The sequence below is a fragment of the Typopeltis vanoorti genome, chromosome 26, assembly GCF_054136105.1.
Source record: "Typopeltis vanoorti isolate ZY-2024b chromosome 26, IOZ_Tvanoo_1.0, whole genome shotgun sequence".
NCBI classification, from domain to species: domain Eukaryota; kingdom Metazoa; phylum Arthropoda; class Arachnida; order Uropygi; family Thelyphonidae; genus Typopeltis; species Typopeltis vanoorti.
The window spans coordinates 10,183,629-10,208,151 of NC_143574.1; the positions used below are offsets into that span (position 1 = coordinate 10,183,629).

The 24,523-nt window shown below is 33.4% G+C and overlaps 1 protein-coding gene across 2 annotated transcripts in view; it reads right to left on the minus strand.

The window, feature by feature from the left end:
• LOC150092317 (m-AAA protease-interacting protein 1, mitochondrial-like) overlaps positions 1-22,418 on the minus strand; it is a 36,064-nt gene extending 13,646 nt beyond the window's left edge. Inside the window, exons 1-4 of one of the 2 annotated variants that reach the window (XM_090415114.1) lie at positions 22,359-22,418; positions 17,562-17,633; positions 8,517-8,643; positions 1,482-1,581 (exon numbers count right to left, since the gene is read on the minus strand). In XM_090415114.1, coding sequence (XP_090271240.1) covers positions 1,482-1,581; positions 8,517-8,643; positions 17,562-17,633; positions 22,359-22,379 — 320 coding nt within the window. In that variant the 5' untranslated portion in view covers positions 22,380-22,418. Of the gene's footprint in view, positions 1-1,481; positions 1,582-8,516; positions 8,644-17,561; positions 17,634-21,855 lie in introns of both variants that reach the window. The other variant, XM_090415113.1, reaches the window with a different exon arrangement.
• Between the last annotated feature and the right edge of the window lie 2,105 nt (positions 22,419-24,523).

Below are 24,523 nucleotides of genomic sequence, written 5' to 3' on the forward strand. Positions count from 1 at the left end.
AGTGGAACAAAAGCTGATAAGATGGAACAGAGTATTAGAAGAAAAATGACTGATGGTTAGTAGAAGAAAAACTTAATATCTGGTGTGTGTGTGTGTGTGTGTGTGTGTGTGGTCAAAAAGTTGATGTTGAAGAAGGTGTAGTGCTGAATGGAGAGGTCATCAAGAAAGTAGATAAATTCAAATATCTGGGTTCAGTAGCGGATAGTAAAGGTGAAGTGGAAAGGGAAGTCAATAACAGAACTCAGGCAGGATGGACAAATTGGAAAGAAATAAAAGGAATTTTGTATGATAGAATAGTACCAGTGAAATTGAAAGGAAAAATATACAGAACAGTAGTGAGACCTACAATGTTATATGGAATGGAGACGCTACCTATGAAGTCCAATGAAACAAGATTAGTGCTATAGAAATGAGGATGCTTCGATGGCTGTGGAGTAACAAGGAAAGATCAGGTGAGGAATGAACACATCAGAGGTACTGTAAAAGTGACTGCAATTACAAACAAAATACAAGAAGCATGATTATGATGGTATGGACATGTAATGAGGCGAAATGAAAAATATGATGGACGAAGTATCATGATGATGGAAATACAAGGAGAAAGAAGACCAAAGAAGAGGTGGAAAGATTATGTAGAGGAAAATCTGAAGGAGAAAAACCTGGACAAAGATGCAGTCTACAAAAGAAACCAATGCTCAGTGGAGAAGACTCATCAGAAACAGTGACCCATAAAGAAATGGGGAGCAGCTGAAGAAGAACAAAAAGGTGTGTTAAGGAGGAAAAACTTCCCACAAAGAGGATACATAATCCTAACCCATCAGATCAATTTAGATTAGAGTGAAGCAAAGTTTCAAAGTTTTCTTTGTACAGTCATTCCATGAGAAAGCATCTTTTATATAAGACTTTAGTCATCTTCCAAAGAATCCTGTGTGTGGAAGACATAGCATGTTGTGCTAGTCCAGATTGTTTTAGATCATGGAATGATTATACAAAGAAAGCTGTAAAACCTTGCTTCACAGCTAGTTTCAATAAATGTTTCAATTTTCTTATTAACAGCCTATAATACATCATCTATTGAGATTAGCATTAGCAAGTGGCATTAACTCTCACTATAACAAACACCATTATAACAAATTAGTTCACTATAACTAGTAAGTCCCAACCAAAGCCCTACAGGCACAATGATATTTCAAAAGAGCTTCACTACAACAAAACCCTTCACTATTACAAGCTATTCCCATGTCCCCTCCCCTACAGGTATATCATACTGGAAATCATCTATATAAATCAACTGTACAAGTTACTTGCAGACAAAATCTGCCATAGTAAATTATTCAACCAACCAGAAGGTATTCTGTGTGCATCTCACTGACAATATTTTTCCATATAAACATGCTAAAAAGAGTATTACACTTTTGTTTTATATTTCATAATAAAACATAGTCTATTATATCAGAAATTTGAAAGTAAAAATCAGTTACCTGGTTTTTATTTCAAACATATACAACACAAGTTTCTTTGGATCACGATCATCAAGTTTCATGGCCAAAAACACCATGTCGATATCACAATACCGTTTTTCTGTGAAAGACAAAGAGCAGTAAAAAAAAAAAGTTCACTACATAAATAGAGCTAAACCTCTCAAATATATCTGAAACTTTAGCCAATGAAAACACTTTGAAAAATCTCAATATTTCCATGTACATTTTGAGAGACAATATCTTAAAAAAATAAATAAATAAATAAAACTGCTTAGTCACAAATATGAAACACTTAGTGCTCTTTTTCATTTATCAAAGAATTCAGTTTAATAGAAAGAAAAACTATCTTCATGCTCGTTTTGGGAAAGTAACATCACCACTTTACTCCACATCTATCAAGCCAGGAAGAAATTTTTCAATTATCAAAGAATTTGGTTCTTAATTCCTGATGTCCTGGTTCCATTTTACTTCAATAATTGTGCTCAGTGGACGTATCAAGAAAGTGGGATATAAGTAATATACGATAATTTTTCAATCGTCTTATGGAAGAGGTGAGAGAAAGAGAGAAAATCATTCAAACTAACCTTGGTCTCATGTAAAACCCATTTGAAGAAAAATTTTCATATCTATATGCTATGATACAAATCTAATACAAAAAAATCTATATCCTTTAATGTAATGAAAATATACTGGTTTCCATAAATTAAGGAACAAAGAGAGAAATCACGATAACTCAAAAACTGCATGATGAATTTTTATGCAATTCAGTGAAAAACAGTATGGTATGAGATATAAAAAAACATCCACAAAAATTGAATAATTAGTTTAATTCAGTAAAAAAAAGGGCACTTGAAGACAATGATCAGAAACAAGAGGTCAAAATGAGATTGTCAAACTCAATAAAGAATGTAGTCACCCCTCACAACAAATACAGAACTTACAACAGTTCATACTGTTTATAATAGTGTCTGGAAACTCAGTTGGTAATAACAACCACTGCTCCTGCAAAACTCACCTAATCCCTCAAAGGGGTGAGAGCAGCAGCACGTCTACCTAAAGCATCCCAGACATGCTTGACAGGATTAAAGTCAGGAGACCTGGCTGTCCAGTTCATACAAACAAGTCTTTTCTTGAAGATACTGGTCCATGAGCTTTGCTTGATAAGGATGAGCATTATCATCTTATAGGATAAATGTCTCCCCCTATCACACCTGCATATGCACAATTATAAGGCATCCAGAACCTCATCTCTATAAGTTGCATTCAAGGTTTTGCTAGGAAGCACACACACAGGTCAGTGCATCACTCAACGAGATGCACTCTACAAACCATCATGCTACCTCCACTAATGTATCCTTTTCATGGATATCAGGATTGGTTTTGGGGTCCAGTTGACATGAACTTGACCCATCTCAAATGTTCTCTCCTGTGTCGTGAGGAAGCAGTATGTTACCAGATGCCTAGCATACACACCACCTTCTTGAAACCCTCTGCAAAGTGGAAGCAAACACCAATGCAAGGTTAGATTGTAGCTACTCCCAGGTAGCAGTCCTGTTTTGACTAACGAATATGGGAGATATTGGTCACCCACTGTGGTTGTAACCAGTGGCCTTCCTTCATTGTATCTCCAGGATGCTGTTTATGCCTGTTAGAATTAGCTCCACAGTTTGTGAACCATGAAATGACCCACATGCAACCATCTGACCACCTCCACCTGACTTTGGATGGCCTCTAGATGGCTTAACACCCGAACACATTGGTTAAATAACTTCCTGCAGTGATATTCAAGAATTATAACACGAAATGAAAAACCATTCCAAAATGCCCACTTTGGTTTCATTGGTTATGCCATGGTTTAATTTGCATATACCACAGACTGTGCCACTCATTTGGATATGATAATCACTCAGCATCACTTTTTACATAATGTACCTGACTTTCATGTGTTTTTTTAGTTTTCCTCCCTTCAAGTCATCACAATTTTTCTCTTTGTTCTTTAATTTATGGAAACCAGTATACTATCTTAATTAAAAAAAAAAAAACTTTGGTTTTGACATCACTCCTCGCTAATTTCTGAAGACTGATGTTCTATGCAGCATAGAAAAAGCTGTTCATCATTTTCCATAGAACTTTTCAAATGATATCAGGTAAAAAAAAACCTGTTCCCCCCCCTTTTTTTTTTATCATCTTCCAGCCAAAAAGTAACATCAGTTTAGAGAAGAAATAAACCTAGAGCCATTATTGGCACATGTGCTTGAGACAATTTTGTTTTGTGACCCTAAATACCAAATTTTATTCAGTTCCATCAAGCCATGGAGGAATTATCATTTTATCAATGTAAACAATGTGACATGTGTCCTTTGACTGTAAAAGACCTCAGTTCAATTCTCATCATGAAGAGAGTCTTTGTTTGGACTCTTTTCAATTAGCCTTAGTAAGCTAATAATGTATTGAGGTTGCAAGGGTTTTTTTTTTTTCTTACAGAGATGGAATTTTTATCATGCAACATAGGCAAATCAAGTAGAGAACAAATGCAATTAACAAATAAAAATACTATTTAATCTAGTAATCGCAAACAAAAAGAAAAGAAGAAACGATCATTTTTCCATTAAAAACAAAATGATTATAGATTAAAAAAAATCATTGCCAGTATTAAACCTAAGGCTGAACTGAATAAACAAAAATTACTGCACTACATATATCCACTATATTACCAAGTAACTTACACAACTGACTCACACTACAGCAAATTTTCTTGCTATAAAGAACTACTGAAATGTCCCTACTAAAGCTTGACAGGTATGACACCATGCTAAAAGAAATTCACCACAGTAAACAATTCCTGTGGTCCCCAGGAGTTTGCTATGGTGAGAGTCAACTTGAGCTGTTTTTAAAGTTGAATTTTCAACTGTCATTGCTGTGAGAATTATGTTGTTGGTCAAAATTTTATGGCATCCAAAGAGTTATTGGATTGTGGTACTTTTGACAGATTTGCCTACACCCAAGACCCAACAAAAGTTAAAGTTACTGATTATGAAACTGATCTGTTTTTGGCTTATAAACCATGGATATAAAATTTTTGGTTTAGTTAACTTTGTTCAATTGAATCATAACAATAAAATGTTATTTTAATCATAATAATGAATTAAAACTATCCAAATGGCAAAATTTGATTCACTAAATCCCAAATTTTATTAAATTCCATCTGGCCAAAGTAGAATTATTACAACATATATTTTCAACCTATTCTGTGCCTATGTCCCTCAAGATGATCCAAATGAGAAACAAACTGAAATTGCTTGATAAATTTTTATAATCCTGAATTTCAGTAAAATCTGTCCAGTATAGCTTGCTTAAAGGCATATATATATATATATATAGAGAGAGAGAGAGAGAGAGAGAGAATAAAATGTGCTTTATGCATTTTGTGAATGTATAACTTATCACATACAATTTTATACTACATACATCATATTCAATGTGACTATACTAATTACTATTATGCAAATTTATAATCATAATCAATGATACTAATTTTTTTTTTTTATGTTTCTGATTCTAAACACCAAATTATATCAACCCAAGGAGGAATTATCATTAGTCCATTAAAAAAAAAATTTTTTTTCATTGATCAGTTTTAAACTTAAACTGGTTTTAACACTGGACATAACTACACTGAGGCATGCTGAATTATTTCAATTGTTTTGAAAATAAAATGCCCAACTATAACAAAAAAGTCATTATTTCAAGTTATTTTTCCAATAAAAATGGGATTGTAATGGGGGGAGGGGGGAGTTCAATGTTATAGCATCAAATGAATATCAGGATTAAAACACTTAGAAACTGTATATATAATACAGGATAAACTGTTCAGAAGAGAAATTTGTGATTGTCCATATTTCCATTCCTTTCACAAGGGCCATCATATGCCTGAGACAAAGCTGTGTTATTGAAATAATTCTAGTAGATATTGGTGCTTTTGTAAAAATACAAGCATGTTGAAAGTTATAACACATTTTAGGCTAAGTTATTATTTATTTATTCTGCTACCACAAATGGTTGAATGAAATCAAAATCAAAACAATTTAAACTGTAATCAAGGTCCTAAATATCAAATTTCTCATCATATTCCATATCCAGCCAATCATATTCCATATAATTTTGAATCACTTTGCAAATAAAAATACACCAAATGAAAAACTAAAACTGAAGAACATGATCATATTTTCTGTCCTAGGTCCAAAATTTTGTTAAATTTGACTCAGAGTGAAGTTACTTTAACATATAATTTTGACACATTTTGCCCTTGCCAATGATTAGAGTCCAACAAAAATTGAAACAGATCAACAAGTTTTTCAAGGATTCCAAAACACCAAATTCAAGTAATCTAACCAGCTGGAATTGTGGAATAACTTGCATAGTGATGGACGGACAACTTTACTTAATAGTTATATCACATATCGTAAAATAACCAAAAAAATTACCAATTCAGCCTTTTCCAGTTTCATCTTTAACGTTAATCCAAAAACAACAATTAGCTCTCTGCGTACATGCAATATACAAATACCCGCACTGAATTAGAAACTTTTATGCAGATGCACATAACAGTCACTTAAGCAGCGTATATGCAAAATACTTAGTCACGTGTCGTCACGTGTTCTAGTTCTAGGCAACTATTTAAGAATTGTGCTGGTCAGTAAATGTCAATAGTGTTGATCACAATAGGAAAAACAAAGGATCTTTGGAGTTCAATAAAGGGCTTATTGTGGGTGCCTATCTGGCTGGAGCCATGATTTTGAAAACAGCAGAGCTCACCGGTTTCTAAAAAGGTAAGATATAGCACATATTTAATCAGTGGAAAAAGAATCCATAATCCAAAAATAATTACTTGTCTAAGAGATGTAACTGTGGTCCTAAGATAGTCTGTCAGGAACAAGATAACAGTCATCTGACAAGGCTTGTATGGAGACAAACAGAACTTCCTGTGTGCAGCAATTAACCAAAGCATTTAATGAAGACTGTTCCAAACCATATCTCACCAAACTATACACAAGGAATTGAAGAGGATCAGTATTGGCAGTCATTAAAGGAGGTACAAATAGTATTAAATAAAAGTTTCAAATCTGATGACTAGTATGCGCAGTTTTTTATTAGTTAGACATGGCAGTGAAGTTTTATGACCGGATGCCCTTACTGATGTCAACCTTCACCATTTATCTAGGCTTGGGACTGGAAACTTATTTAGGATCTGGAGCTAGAAGGAAATGCCATCAAGAAGATTAGTGACTTTAGATACTTAGGTTCAACAGTGAAAGAGAATGTATAGGGTGAGAAGGAAGTGGGATGCAGGATACAAGCTGGATGATGGAGAGAGATGGCTGAAGTGCTATGTGATAAGAGGGTGTCAGTTAATCTAAAGGACAGTGGCAAAACCAGTTCTGATGTATGCTATGGAAACTGTGACCCTGAGGAAAAATAACATCAGCAGGAGAAGGTAGCAGAGATGAGAATGCTTAGGTGGAAGTGACCAGAAAGGATCCTCTGAGAAATGGCTATGTTAAGGAAATGGTGAAAGTCACGAACTTAGGAGCGAAAATACAGGAGGCAAGGTTGAGATGGTTTGGTCATGTGACAAGGAGGGAGGATGAGTGTGTGGGGAGAAAGGTCATGCAAATAGATGTGAAGGGGAGGAGGAAGCAGGGGCAGCCAAAGAAGAAGAGATGGGGGGGAGCTGGTGGAGGAGCCTGAGGATGAAGAACTTGGATGTGGATACAGCCCAAGACAAGAGGATGTGGAGTAGACACATTAGAAACAGCAACCCTACTTAAGTGAGATAAGCTGAAAAAGTATGCATAGCTTTTTTATTATTATTAATACAAAAAAACAAAAATGTACATTCCAATTTGTCAGGAGTAACTCTATTACATAAAAACAAAGATGTACTATATTAATTATAATTAATGACCAAGCTAAACTGTTCAATGCACTCACTCACCACAATCAATAACTGCTATAAACAAAACATACTATGTTGGAACTTAGCAAATATCAGTTTTTATTCTGATTACAATCAATCACAGGTGCATTATGAATGGTTCAAGATCAGAATTGGCAAGAAAGAAGGCTTTTACCATTGTTAAAAACCCTCTCATTGGTAAAAGCTACTAAGGATCACAGAATTTCAGTAAAAGAATATAGGTTTGCTTTTATGCGAGCCAGAGGCAAAGTTTATTTTATTGTATTATTTTTTTTTTTAAATCTGCACTGGTTTTCTCTACCAGTTGTAAATTGTGAAATCCTGACATTATTCATAGACAGTCATCAAAAAAGTCAGCTGATTATACCAGCTCTAACCAAGCAGTTGTGGGTTTGAATCCCACCATGGACATGGATGTTTGTAAAACTCTACTCTGAACAAGCTGCTTGAGTTTTATAAGGTTTAAGAACATTATTACAGAAAAGTTTTATTTAAAAGAGCATCATACAATTTTTTTTTTTCAAAATTCTCCACTTATTATTTTTTTTTAGAAATACATGTTTATAAATAAATTAAAAAAAGAGTGATTTTTTATGTGTCAAATGTCAAAAAAAATTTAACATTTGACACATAATAATCACTCTTTTTTTGCTGCATATGATAACGTAGATGGCAAAGCTATTCATGAAAGAAAATTCTTTGAGTGTCTACAAGGTACAGAGCATATTTTTGGTTTGGACTGATTATTATTTTTGGTTATTTTTTGGACTGATTTGAGGTTTATCCACACTTGAGAATTTAGATATATATATATATATATATATATATATATATTAAAACCTTTTTAATTAAATCTCGGTTCTAGTCATTCAATTTTTTTCATAAAAATATATATATATATATATATATATATATATATATATATATATAAGAAGATTAATAAACATTTTTCAAATAAAAGGAAAGCAAAGACTCCACCCTTTCAATTAGCACTAATACTAGGCATTTTTATATTTTCATAAATTAATATTTACATATTCTGATTCTGATGTACTTACCAACTATACTCTGCATGTGGACTTCTTGAATAACAGCAACATAAATATTGTCCAAATCCAAATTCAGAAATCTCATTTTCTGTTTACCAAGAGTACTGTTAAGATTCTTTATCATTTCATTTAAAGGCTAAAAAGTGGAAAAAATAATAATGAATAAAATGAATAAAAAACTAGTGAGTAATATTTTTAAATATTACTCACTAGTTTTTTTTTATTTGAAAAAGACAAAAAAGAAATAAAGAAGTTTCTGTATTTCTTTTTTGTATTTTCATCAGCCACAATCACATAATAATGATCAAATGTATTATTACTTTCTTTATTATTTATTTAATAAAAAATCTTTTTTTATTTTTTAAATTTATTATATTAAGGCAAGTGATGTGAAGTCATTAGCCTCTATATACGAGTTGCCCTGTCGTGAAGTTACTTCACGTGCAAACTTTGTTTGCTTACACTTGGATTAAACCAAGAATATAATTTCTTGGCATATTTAATTTATAATATAACCAAGTGGAAAAACTTTCGAATGTAGTAAAAGAAGGAAATAAAATGTATGTGGAGCACAGATGCATATAATATATTTTGCTGTAGTTGCATTAGCAAAGGATGAGCAGGATTTAAAACTGATAATATTTAGGGTAGAAGATGTTTTATTTGAGTATGGATACAATATAAATGCAGAAAAAAATGAAAATAATCATAACAGGATCAAAAGAACAAAATAATATAAAACAAAATAGACATTAGAGGTAAGAACAATGAACAATCATAACTGTTCACATACCTTTGAGGAACTATTCAAGAAGATGGAGGATGCAAGTTAGAAACACAAAGAAAAACTGCTATGACAAAAGGAATATTAAAGAAGCAATCATTTATTACAAATGAAAAGTAAACACACAAAAAAGATACAACCCAAATATATGTTATTCGAGGATATATGTTATTAATCTTTGATTAATCAAAGAAGTTATATGAAAATACACAGAATATGAGTCTGTTGTAGCTTTCTGTTTTATAAAGATGATCTGAACATAGTAGTCTTTAAAATTCTCATGGAAAGAAATTTGATAAGACACGATCTGTGTTTCATGATGGTCATGATTCTTCTGAAATCAGCTACCCATGAAATACAGTTGAAGGATGGTAAGGAAGTGCTAGAAGTATGAGCAGTTGTATTATTATGTTAAACAATTCTAATACAATTTTAACATAATAATACAACTGGTCATACTTCTAGCACTTCCTTGCCACCTTTCAAATGCATTCCTTACCTCCTTCATCTGCTGATAAAATTTCCATAAATTTTTACATGTTTACAAAATAATATTCACTGCTGACCATCTAATCAAATCCCTGACCATATAGTGGATAATTCTGAGAAATAATGTATCTTTCTAAAGCTACAAGACTAAGACATTATGTCTGTTAATCAGTTTGTCTGTTTTGCAGGATGAGAAACCCTGACATTTCCACAGTTAACTTGTAACCAGTTAACTTATTATTATTATTATTATTAGTGCATGGGCATCTCTATGGAGTCCTAAGACTCATCATATGAGACCCAATATTTATCGTACCTCTTCTGAAACCATTAACAGACAAAACACTCACAACTACTCAGGCAAACCCATTCCATTCATTCACCACTCTCCAACCTTGCTAACCACACTCGTATCCAACTTTCAGGGATGACCTCTTGTTTTACACCCTCTAGCAAAGTGCTGAAATATTGTTTTTAACACGTTGACTGCCAACTATGAGATAATTCATAGTAGGCAATATGGCTGAGAGGACCAACTACAAGTTATCTCATAGTTGCTGGACTTGCCTTTTTTGTGCAGCTGCGAGTATATTCATAGTATATAAGCGTAACAAAAGATAGTTGACTTCTGGGAAGAGAACAAAAAATCAAGGCCGACGTACGTGAACAGAAAATTTATTCATACAGTGAAAATCAAACACAAAGTAATAGAACAATTATATTTTTTGTGATTTTTTTAAAACAACCTTCCACACAAAGTGCTGGCTTCTCTTCGCAGGCTAGACAATAATAACGTGTTTCTCGTTGTTTTTTAGCTTGGGTACAAATTCGACATAGCTCTTTGTCAGACGCAGTTTTTTTTTTCGGGATACTCTCTAAATAATGAACATCTTCCGATCTAACTTTCTTTGAAACTGGTAGAATCTCTTTTCCAATCAACGCTTTGATGAATGCTTCTCTAAATTTTATAAGTTTTATGTTAGAATTAGTTACTTTATGAAAAAATTTGAAAACACATTGTGTATATCATCATTAAATTCCTGCCATGTACCCTCAATGGGTGTACAGGATATGTTAGAACTGCATGAAAAACTTACACTATTACTAACTTCCTATCTACAATTTTCCTCCAAATCAATCTGTCAACACTTCAATATTATCAGAGCTTATATTTCTGTCGTCTAAGGCACTTTTTACTGTATCAATCGACCTATATCTTGATCTTCCTTTGGGTCTTTTTCTTGCCAATCTGGCAGAGAACACTCATTTTGCTAATCTTTCCTCTTCCATTCTGTTTAAGTGACCATACCACCTGAGATTAGCTCTGCTAACGCATTCCTGGATGCTGACAATGTCAAGTTCTTTCCTAATATCCTCATTTTTAATATGATACTGCCATTGATGCCATCTGTTCACGCCTCTAATCTTTCTCAGCACTCTCATATCTGCGGTCTCTAGTCTTTGGTCAAGTGTTTTACTTCTGACCCAGCTCTCAGATCCGTAAGTTAAAACTGGTTTGAACACTGTCTTGTAAGAGACTAAATACAGCTAATTTAGTGTTCTGACTAATTTCTTTCTTATTCCATATGAATTTATTCAATTGACTTCCTACCATACCAGCTTTGTTGATTCTGTTATCTATTTCCATATTTAATTTACCATCTCCACTAAAAATTGTGCCTAAGTAACTGAAATATTTTACTTGTTCCACAGGTTCTCCGTTCACAAAGCAGTTGACATTTTCAATGATTCTGCCTATTTTCATTGTCTTTGTCTTTTTATTGCTGACCTTCATACCATATCTATTACAACAGTTATTCAATTTAGTCAGGAAATCTTGCAGACTTGTAGCGGATTTATTTAGAAGTATAACATCGTCTACATAAAGCAAAGAGCTGACATATAGTTCTATAATAGGTAATGCAATTTTTTTTCAGCCATCTAATGGTCTTTCTTAGAGCTGAGTAGTACGATAGCATTTGATCTGAACAGTCAATGCTGGACTTTCCCTTATAATCTCGAATTATGTTTGGGTTCATCGAAAATTTTCCATTGCGATTGGGTACCTCTACCATTTTAACAACATGGATGTTAGAAATACAAAGTACTTCTCATTTGTCTTTCCATTTACATACTATAGCAGGACCATTTTGCTGCCAATAAACTTCCCGTTTTCAATTTTTGATTTACCACCTCTATGGGATTTCCATTTCTGTTATTATGTAGTGTTCTACCCACATAAGTTTTTCATGCAGTCAATAATTTCATAAGAGTAACAGAATTATAAAAATTATCCATATATAATATGTACCCCTTATCGTGATATTCCTCCAATAAGTGCAAACTTCAGTGGTGTGACCCAAATTATGGTCAGTTTTTCAGATTTACCAGAATAAATTTTTATTTTCATAACAAGACCATTGGATTCACACAGTTCATAAAGTTTGATTCCATATTTGTGTTTTTTATTTTGTATATACTAGCAGAAACTTAATCTTCCATGCCACATCATCATTGATTCGTCGATAGAGATTTTTTATCTGGTACGTAGTTTTGGCACATAATATTATTAAAATGATTCAATATCAGTCTTACCTTGTATAGTCTGTCGGAAGATGCTATTGAGTTATCAGTGAAGTGAAAATAATGCAATAACAACTGGAATCTATTTTGATTCATATGTGATCGCCAAAACATTATATTATCAAGTGGGTTTCTACTCCAATAATGCTCTATTGTTGGAAAAGAACAAGGGTCCATTTGTAATAAAAGTCCAATAAAAACTTTCATTTCTGAAACGCTGAAGTCCTTCCATTGTGATGCCCTGTGAGATTTTCTTACTCGTGGAAGTTTTGCAATTTCTTGTTCAGCGTATAAATTAGTTTGTTCAACTAGTAATGCAAGAAACTCTTCTGAAGAAAATAAGTCCATCAATGTTTGTACTGTGAAATCTGTTGTGTCCAATTTCAAACCAACGTTCTCTTGGAAAATAAATTGTTCAGGATCTTGTATTTCTAACGACAATTTATCATTCATGTTTGATGTTGTTGCTTGGGAAGTATCAGGATTATCTTCAGGTTTGGGGACGACTTCATCTTTGCTATCCTCACTCGAATCCTCAGAAGGTTCATAATCGCTACTGTCATAACCATCATCAGCAAAAATCTCGTCAAATCTTGACGAGATTTTTTTCAGTACTTGAGTAGAACTTGAGTACTACACTTAGATTAGCGTAGTACTCAAGTTCTTCTTGAATCAGTGGGCTTTTCTTATCCATATTGCAGGGTTATAAATATATGTTATAATATTAATTATAAAACAAAATACTCAAGAAAGAAGTAAATGTAACGTACTCGACTAAGTTTGACTCACTACCAACAAATTTACACACATATCGCTAACTCTGCTTTAGTGAAACAACGACAAGTCGAACCATGTCTGAGTACGAATTAACTCGTAGTTGCTACTGCAAAGAACTTTCTGTTACATATATGAAAAAAAATTCATATATGTAAATAAATTACATATATGAAAAAATGAATACTACCTTTAGGTTAAACAATGGAATTTTAAAAGTTTACAAATTGATCAAAATTTGGAAGGTTGTGGTTAAATTCTTGATTTAGGTTAAACAATAGAATTTTAAAAGTTTACAAATTGATCAAAATTTGGAGGTTTGTGGTTAAATTCTTGATTTGATAAATTCTCGAGCCTCGATAGTGCAACTGGAAGAACAACAGGGCATTGTGCCCTTTGACTGGAAATGAACCGAGTTCTTGTCATGACAAGAGCCTTTTATATGGGCTTTTTCATTTGAAGGTGAGTTAATCAATCTCACATGGGGATAGCAGGGTTTTTAATCCTGGAAACTCAGGTTTTTCATCTCATATACAGGCAAATCAGCCATGAGAATATATACAATTTATAGATAAAAATAGTATTTGTGGTAAACGGCGTTGTGTGGTTATGGTAGTTGGAGGATTAAGTAGGAGAGTGAGTTGTGTAGTGGAGGGGTGTGATCTCTTGTGATCAGTCCTTGGACTCATTGGAGGTGTCACTTAATAATAAGTTTATATCATCATCATTCCATGAAAATAATCTTCACAAAATTAGTTCACATTTAAGATAAAAAAAATATATCTTTTTGAGTTCTTGCATAATTGGTGTTTTATGATAAAAATACTGATAATTTCTTTCACAGGTTGACACATAGGTGCCGCATAACTTTTATTTTTTAATTATCTACCTCATAAACATTGCAAGGTTGCAAAACTTAACAATGCTGTTGTGTGCGTGCACACACACGCACACAACAGCATTGTTGTGCATGCATGCACACACAAGATGATTAAGGAGAAAGAAAGAACCTGTTGATGTATTTCTTGAATAAGTCATACATAGTCCGAGAGAGAGAGAAATGGGTTAAGCAAGACTGTTATAAAGAGAAGCGTGGAATGAAAGAGGACTATAAGTTGGTTTGGTCAGTTTGAAAATGCACTATGTGTGAATATTGATCAGCAACTGCTTTTACAGTTTTTATGTTTTTCCATGTTGAGAGATAAGTGGAGAAATGATAGTAGCCAGTTCAGTGGAGGAGTTTTCATAAAAATATCTACAGAAAAGACTTCAGTTACTTTCTCATATGTTCTCTTTCTGCCTTGAGTCGGTAAGAGAAGGGTCACCTATCAAATGGACTATCTTAACAGCAACCAAGCATTTTTATGAAGGTTTATGATGCTCCACCCCAAATATAAGAGCAGTATTCTGGGGTTAGATGAATTTGGGAGTTATGTGAAAAATAGTGTATTGAATGGAAAACAATACCAAGTTTCTTAGGGGCTGAAGAGGCAAGGGCGTGATGTTTGTGTCAGAAGAAGCAGAAGTGTAAGTCCAACATCAGAAATCTGATCTTAATTGATCTGAGGATTATCAAAGGTAAATGGGAGCAAAGTGAGATATTTTGTAAGAGAAATAAGATAAGACTGTGTTTTGATAACATTGAAATTCACTAGGTTGTCCTCACCCTACTGGAGAATGGGAAGGAGATCAATATTTATAACACTGGTATGGAAGATCCTGAAGCTTGGATCATTTAAGTAATAAAAAGTTTATCAAATGAAAATGAAGAACATAATGTACTGTCATCAACAGATCTATGGATAGGATTTTGAGCACAATTTCAGGATGAATGCCATCTGGATCAAGAGACAATCGTATTCCAGCTATTGAGCCTTCATAGCTCAACTGGTATCAGTGATGATGCTTTTCAGGTGGAAAAACTTTGCTATGAATCCTGTCTATGATGCAAATAACTTTTATAAGAGCTTTTCAACTGAAGCTAGTCTCATCAATTCTTCTTATGAGATCAGCTAACTAGGTTAGCTAGTTTCCACTTGTAGAACAGGCAAACTGACCAGAAGGACACATGCAATTAACAGACATAGTATACTAACATCATAGCTTTATTGATATGAATTATTCAGAATATGTACAAATTTGGAATTACAAATTGCTTTGTCTGTAATTCCAAACTATTATGGATTATTACTGATGTCTTCTGTAGCAAAAGATCAGAGGAGATATGCTGTGAGCAATTCTTGATATAGTAAGAGATGAATTGCCTAGGTCATCTACAAAAGAATTAGAGAAGATTGATGCCAGTATTATCTTTGCATATGTTACAAATGGTATTATTACCGGATGGAAAAGGTGCAAGCATGGAAGGGCAGAAGTTGTGCCCAACAAACTTTGCAAGGGATGAGAAGGCTTGAATACTGTTTGAGCAGGTAGAAGGTTTTCTGCATTTTTGCCTTTTAAAAGTCAGATGTAGAATTTTTTTTATTTTTTTATTTGTGTTGTTTTTGATTTGAGCCACTTGAAATATATGTTAAATTTCATATCTCAGACTACTCGGGCACACCTAAGGTTGGGACAGGGATTTTGAGGGTAGAGTGGACATAATTGTTCAATCTCCTTCAAATTCACTAATGTCTTATATTCCTCAGTGAATTTATTTATACAACTTTTACTTAGAAACATTTACATTCATATACATTTCACTTACTTTTTTTAGATACTAATATAATAAATTCATGCTTAATAAGCTGTGTATTATATACTTAATTTGTGGTTCTTATTCCAAAAACATTATCACACTATGAAATAGCAATAACAGTACGCATTTTTTAGTTTTATTTTCATATCCTTTTAATTTTCTCTTTGTCCTGCTAATAAAGAATGAGTATCAGCATCTATTTTTTTTTTTAAATACAAAAATGCATTGTAACTGAATTTCATTCAGGCACATCACATGTGACATTTTAATACATTAGCTGATTAAACAATATCAAGCAATCTGATAATAATACAAAAAAAAAAATGGAAAGAGATTGACATATATTATATTCATTCATTTCATATATAAAATGTATTCATCTCCCCCCCCATTTGTTTACAGCAATATAATAATGCAGTTTTCCTTTTAAAACTGTCAAGAAATTTAATTTATTGTTATAATTAAATTCACTTGTCTTCACAAAGAGAATAAAAAATTATGTTAATAAATCATTATATAAAATTTGCAGTTGTTATTAAAACAGTTTGTAATTTTATTTTATGGTATAAATGATTGCTAGACTTTGATAATATTTCGTAATGACAATGGACACAACGAACAAAGTTGACAGTTTACTTAATTTTAGCCAACATATATCAATAAATTATCATTCTCATACTTAAATAGACAAACTGTATAACATAAAGGTTTTTCTAACTTCAAAATTTATTTTACGCATTGGGTCATCCTACCCATACAAGGAGAGCACTATGGAATTTACTGGAAAATGAAAAAATAAAAAATAATAACAATAAATAAATAAATAAAATACTCATAGTACAATGAGCACTCATAGTACAATGGTACAAACCTATTTCTTTAGGTGTAGAAAACACAAGGGAAAATATGTATAAAAATCAAATATTTTCATTCTAACAATGGCCAAACTCAATTATACATGCAAAGTTAATCAGACTGCTAAATCCATCCCATATCGGGAAAGGTTGCATGTATTTTTTTTTTAGAGAGAGAGAAAAGCCGGCAAAGGTTGGTCGATTGGTAGAGCCTCTGCTACTAATGGCTCAGTTAAGTAAGTTTGAGCGCGGTTAGTAGTTGGAAGGGGACCAATCGTTCGATGCTGTTGGCACACTCTCCCTCGATGAGTCTTTGGACTCCCTGGAGGTGTCAAATAATAGTAATAGTAATAGTAATAAAAGAATGTGATCTCCATCCTCATTCTCCCTTAATTCAAAGATTAACAAACAATCAAAATTAATTAGAGCAAGTTCACATATGATATGCAGAATGAATTCTAGCATGTTTCCCACAGTTCTGCATATGTCGTTTTGGGGCATTGGTAAACCTGCTTATATGGATGCTCAAGGCTGCTGCATATCATATGAATTATACTGTTCATAATTCTGGAAGTTCACTTGAATTTTTGTACTAGGAAAATTAGCTTCCTACTTTTCCCTTCCTTGCTTGCTGTTTTGATGAAAATTAAGGAAATGTTTTCCTCAAAACAGCAAGCAGGGAAGGGGAAAAGTAGGAAGCTAATTTTCTAGTACAAAAATTCAAGTGAACTTCCAGAATTACGGAAATAGGAACTAATACCAGCAAAACCACACACACACACACCTGGATATGGCAAAACATTGTTAGTAATTTGCTAATTGGTTCAGTACAAAAGTAATGATAAGAAATAATACAATAAAAAATGACCAACCTTCTCTTTAATCAAACCTTTCAAGTCTTCTAATTTCTCCCTTGTTAGAAGTGAGAAAATAGTAATAATAGCCTGGAAGGGGAGGAAAAAACATTCTATTAAAATATTTTCTATATTAAGAAAACAATTTTCAGTATGTGTTAGTTCAGACTTAATCATTTGTTTCTAATTAGGAAACAAATGATTAAGACTGAAATGTTTTTTGATATGCAAAAAATTTTATAAGTTTAGAATAAATTTTTAACCATCAATTCAAACATCAGTTTTCAAGTCATAATAAAAAACCCCAATCTTTCAAAATGATGGAACTGTAATATTTATAAACAAGAAATTAAATATGTTTAACGCAGAAAAAATATTATATTTATTTTTAAAACAATATTACATAGAACATAAATTTAGCAAGAACATTTTTGATTTGCATGATGATCTTTTTCAGATTTCAATATAAAAAAAGCCACAATTGAGAAATCAATACTAAAAAATGATGCATGCATAAAAATTAAACATTTTTAATATTGTTTATATTTTGCTTAATGTTACAGTGAGCAGCTTCAGAGCAAGCTGTTAAATAAAAACAAAGAAACAGTGTATGCAATGAGACACCCAACCAGCCATGGTAGATAACATACTTCAGTTTCCCAACTTCTTGCTAAAGGAGCCCTAAAGCAAGCAACATTTCTTTGCAAAGCCCTCACAACTCAATCTTTAAAATAAACATGAAAAAAGAAAGAAATCAATAAACACTGACCATTTTACAATTCAACAGGTTGAGCATTACCATCAGAACTACTTGCACTCTCATTACATTTGTTAATTTTCAACTGCTTATCCATTTTAAAGAATAGAATTATTTCACTTTCTTAAATGCTACCCTGGGCACTCACATACTAATAAACACTTAAAATAATCGAAATAAATATATAATCAGGTGAAACCACAAACACAAGGTTTTTGACCAACCAACTAACTATAAATGATCTCATGAAGTTGATGTAGCATTCACCAACAAATATGGTGGAATTACAACATGATCCTAATGATTAGAATCTTCCATAAATTAGAATTTTTCGCAAATGATTACTCAAGGTTTCTATCGATGGCACCAGCAATACAGTAGAATGAATACAAAGTATGGTAAAATGAATGGAAAAATCAAAAACCTTCAACTCTGCTCCTAAAATCTCTTGCTTTAAAATTTTACATATCATGCGTGATGGAGACAAATGGCAACTACCCATGTTAAGGTGTCTGCTGACCCAAAAAACTGCTTGCAAAAAAATTGGCTATAAAACAAACAAATAAACAATCCCTGGAAATTACAGAAGGAAACTGTAAGCAAGAGGGTAAGGAGTGGTTTCTTTGCATGGAGGGTGGCTGAACCATGGAATGTATTACCTGATAGAGTGGTGAGAGTGAGAACAGTCAATGAGTAAATAATAATATTTTTTGGTTTACCGATCAAGTGTTGATCAATTTTATTAACTGAACCAACTAGTTTCGCCACACTTATCTGTTGGCATCTTCAGGGCTTACATAGAGGTTTAAACAATCTCACAATTATGCGTAACTGTAAACTGACAAGAATAACTGTAAAACACTGACTAGAATAATTACAAATAAAATAGTATCGAACGTGAGTGAAACACGTATCGCGTGTACAAGATCAGCTAGCTGTTGCTGAGGAACTTTCTGTAGTTTGTATTAAAGTTCATTTCTTCCATTTTTAAGGTTCTGATTAGGGCTTTCCATATCACTGGGAGTATTAGGTCTTGATTTCTGTTAAGGTTCACAGTAGAATGGGCGACTGTGGCTGCCTCTTTGAAAATTCTTGAATGGTAATCTTCCTCTATGTAAGGGGAACAGCTTTTGTCCCACTCGATGACATGGTTAGTTGTAGAGAAATGAGACGATAGGCCAGAAATGTCCTGTCTGTTGTTTTTGACATCACCAATGTGCTCCTTTTTCCTGATTTCAAGGCTTCTCGAAGTCTGTCCAATGTAACTAGAGCCACATGAGCATGGAATATTATAAACTCCAGCATATTTGTAGAAAGGATGGTTGTCTTTTGGAGATCTTAGTAGTTTACTAATAGATTCTATTGGTTTGAATGTTACTCTTATTTTATGTTGTTTGAGGAGATTGGCGAGCTTGTTGGAGATGCCACTTACAAACAGAATTGCAATCGTTTTTATATTTTGAATATCTTCTTGTTCTCTTTGTGGTGGTTCAGAGAAAAGGATTTTATTGACTAGTCTTCTTGGATATCCGTTCAAGTACAAATTGTTGGAAATAAATTTTAACTCACATAAACTCAGCATTGTACACATGTTAAAGAAATGAGCGATTCGCATCACAACAGACAACGAGACCCTTCAAGATGAGTTATGGCTATGAAAATCATCTAGAGAAATGCCATCATACTGAAAAAGAACAATGAAAGGAAGGAGGGGGAATAAGAATGTAATGGTGCCATTGTGCAAAGCAAAGGCTCCAAACCATGTGCACAGATATCATCTGATTACTTAATAAGTACAATGAGAGATCATCCACAGATGAGTAAGACTGTATATCAGATTTGTGGAGTGTTTAGTATAAGGAAGATTGACAATGTTTTGCACACTTTGTAGACAGAGTCATCATCATGCATATCATGGATTTAGGCCTAGCAAGGCCTGTTTCGGCCTTACTTATCGTTGAATCTTTTAAGAGGACGTCCTGGTTTTCTTTTTCCTAATGGCTTGTACTTGAAGACTTGTTTTGGTAATCTTTCTATTTTCATTCTTTGAATGTGTTCCATCCATTTATGTTTATATTTTTTAATTTTTTCCGTTACTGATTCTTGGTTTAATTCTTTCATAATTTCTTCGTTTCTTTTGTGATCAAATAGGGTATACTTTGCAGTTTTTCTCATAAACTTCATTGCTGCTGTTGGTAATCTTTGTTTGTCTTTTTGTTTTATTGTCCCGATTTTGCTTTCATACATTAAGACCGGTAGGGCTAATGTATTGGTCTTAGTCCTTACTTGTCCTTTAAAGGCCATATCTTTTGATTTTTCTGTTGATATTATCATACCATAATCTTTGGCTATCTCATTTAGATCTAAAATAGCTTTCTGTAAGTTATCTTCAGAATTTGTAATTATTATTTGGTTGTCGGCAAAAAGGAGTGTGTTCAACTTCACAGTAGGAGAAAGTTTAATTCCTGGATGTAAATTTTTATTCCATTTTATTATTATTTCATTTAGGTAAATATTAAAAAGAGTTGCTGAGAGGGGACATCCCTGTCGGACCCCTTGGTTTATCTCTCTCGTATATGATAACTCGTGATTTAATCTGATTTGTATTTGATTATTTTCATATATACTTGTGATAGCTTTTAGGATATTATTTGGTATTTGTCTTTCTTTTAATATGTTAAATAATATGTTTCTTTTAACTTTGTCAAACGCTTTTTCAAAGTCAATAAATGCAATATGTATTTCTAAATTGTATTCTCTTCTTTTCTCTATTATTAATTTTAGGCAAAAGGTCGGGTCTATATATGATCGTCATTTCCTAAATCCATTCCGTACTTCTAAAATAAAGTTCTCGGAATATTTCATTAATTTGCTATTTAAAATTCTACTATATATTTTGTAACTGGAATTTAATATACTTATACCTCTATAGTTTTCAGGGTCATCTCTACTACCTTTTTTAAAGATAGGAATCACAATTGCTTTTTTCCATTCTATTGGGGGGTTACCAGTTGAATAAATTTTATTTAAAAATAATTGGAGTCTTTCTTTGAATCTTGTTCCTGCATATTTATATAGTTCTGAACCTAGCTTATCTTCTCCAGGTGATATGATTTATACAAAAGCTAGTGAGATGGACGAGCAAAGAATTAATCTCTAGAAGAGGGGTTGTAAGCAGAGGAATGGAGGGTATAGTCTTTGCATGGAGAGTGGAATGTACTGTCAGTGTGAAGAGCCAGTAGAATGACACTGAAATAATTCACGAACCATAAAGGCATTGAAATAATAATAATATGCGACATCTCCAGGGAGATGTGTGCCAACGACATCGAACGATTGATTCCCTTCCAACTACTAACAACGCTCAAACTTGCTTACCTTTCTGCTGAGCCATTAATAGCAGAGGCTCTGCCAATCGCCCAACCTTTGTTGGCTGGATAATTCTCTAATATATTAGAGAATTATTATACATGCAAAAGTAATTCTCGTAAAACGGTTACATAAATTACCTGAGCACGGCTCTTCTAATATCCGTGGATAACAATAACACATTACCTGCTTTGCTGCACTGATGAAACTCTTTTGGGAAAATGATGAGTCCCACTGTTGTTTAAGTTGAAAAATATCTAACTTAACATTTAACCACCGAATAGGATTATATAAATAAAATGGTTTTAAATCTACATCTCTACGATTTTCCTCATAACACTTTTTTGATGAATGAAAACTTGATGATTGTTGGGGACACGTTAAATTTAACATCCTACAATTCAACACTGTATTTCGCGAGTACCGAAAAAAAACACTTCGTGTCTGATATTGTTCATTTGTGCTAAACGTTCGGGAGGAATAACTTTCTAACTTCATTCTGTACTGATTAAAAGTCAACCGAAACTTTGGAAGTGAATGCATGTTTCTCTCACATAGATTACGAAACAACACAAGCGGCATTTAAGGGCATTGAATGAAACTAACTATTTGTGATCTGCGAATTTCAATTTGATTGCCTATATTTTAATATGAAAATACAAGCACACGGGTAACAAAATAGCACATACAGTATGCAAAAACAACAACATTCAACACTCATAGATACCATCACGACAACAGGAAACGGATATATTTATTGGTAGTGTTGCCAACTCAGAATCGAAAATTTTCAATTACCAGAGCCTGAGAAGTCGCTAAAGGGGGGGGGGTGAAAATGAGGCTAAGCAGAAAAGTTTAAAAATTCCTTTATTATTCTTATTCTTATACAAACACATTCTGGAGTGGAATCATCGAAGAAGGTAACAATAAGAAGCAATCTAACAGAGATATATCTGTCATACCTCAAAGTAAATTGATTCCTTCCTTCCATGTCCGTGCACTAACTTTTCTGCTCACTAACCACCAGTCCATCATGAAAAAAGCCATGTTTATTTGCATGGGTTTTTTCCATCACTTTTTTCCATCACAGGGATGTTATTCTTTGCAATGTATGGTGCATATATTGCAAAGAATAACATCCCTGTTACTTTCCCACCCTCAACCCTTTGAAAAATATCTTTGGTGTCTATATGGTAAGCTCTTCATAACTATTTATATGTCTCAGTCATATCACCACTCCCACTCCTATTTACCAAACTCCAATTTATATTCACTCAACTTGCCATTATAGCCAATATTTCATAAACCCGATAATGCTATCGCGATCCGCCTCTGAACTTTTCCAGAGCTTATGGTACTTCTCTCACAGAAATCCAGGAGACCAAATCTGTACACAGTAGCCAGATGTCTAATCCAAGCTTTGTACAGTGGATTAACCAAACCTTCATCACTACTTACTATTGTGACATTTTTTGTGCTGTTTTTATCCCTTTCACAACTTGTCTTTACTATTTATTTGTAGTATCAGGATATGATGTGTGTTAATTGCATGTGTGTTCATTGGAAGATATCCGTTTAGTTGGAGAAAATCTTAGTGCATCTTAGGAAACCATGCTCTGTACTCTCATACACACACTTTCTCATTACACAAATGATCTCTCACTGCCTTCAAATCGTATTCATAGCTTTTCAGATGACAGTATACCTCATTCCTCTTCCTCGTTTGACAAAATACCTTGTAGTCTCCAATCATTAAAAAACACAAGCTCTTCATATCCAATGTTCTACATCCTGATGTCCGTGCTGTTCTTCAGTGGTTCGATGATAATCTTTTATAAACACTACCCGAAACAGAACCCTTCCAATTTTCAGAAGAAAGATTAAATATCACTTCTTCTTACTCCTGATTACACCCACATTTCTTAATACGATAAAATGTCCCATTTAGAACTGATCTACATTTCCAGCCTTTTCTAACACAAATATATCTCAGCCATAGCTTCATTATCTTACAAAAAAACATGGCATAATTTTACAAATTTCCTAAGTACAGAGGTAGTATTAGAACTCCTCTTGGCAACCATTTCTTGCTTTTTCTAGTGATCATACTTCTCCAGTCAATCTTAGCCTCACATCCTGTGGCACTACAATAGTATTAGTTAGGATGACCTTCAGGTCATCCTAACTAATACTATTTGGTATTTTTTGTGTCTCTCACTTTGAAATTCCCGAAATATTAGAAAGTTAATAAAACATTACCTTGTGTAGCTCAGTGGATGTGGTGTTCGCTCACCACAGCGCTTGGCCACACGAAGGAAGACTTGATTTCGAGTCTAGTCGGCGACTAGAAGGAATTTTTCTAAGCTTTTATTCGACCGATTTCCGAGTTAGTCGATCTCTGCCGCGGGCAAGCGGGTTTTTTCTCCCACAAACTCGGGTTTTTCGTTCCGTAAACTCAAGAAAATCGACCGTAGAACCCACCCTATTTCAGACATTAAATATATTGTGTTAGGGTTAGGGACCACGAGATGGCTGCACTTGTTGAGTCGTCACTCTTCACTGCGCGTCGATTAATTAGTGATAGCCTTGGGCTAGCTATCTCTGATTGGGTACCAATGGAGATCGAACTGCCCACTCAGTCTCCAAAAGTTAGATAGGGCTAAACGGCCTCGCCTACTCCCTATATACGGGGATAAAAAGGCGTTAGCTGATTTATTTTATATATATAATAGTTTGTTTAGTGTTGTTAATACAGTTAAAAAGACGTCACGAATAAGGTGGTATAACTGTCTATGCAAACACAGCAGTCAATTATCAAATTTAGAAAAATGTCACCAAAGAATCATTTTAATGG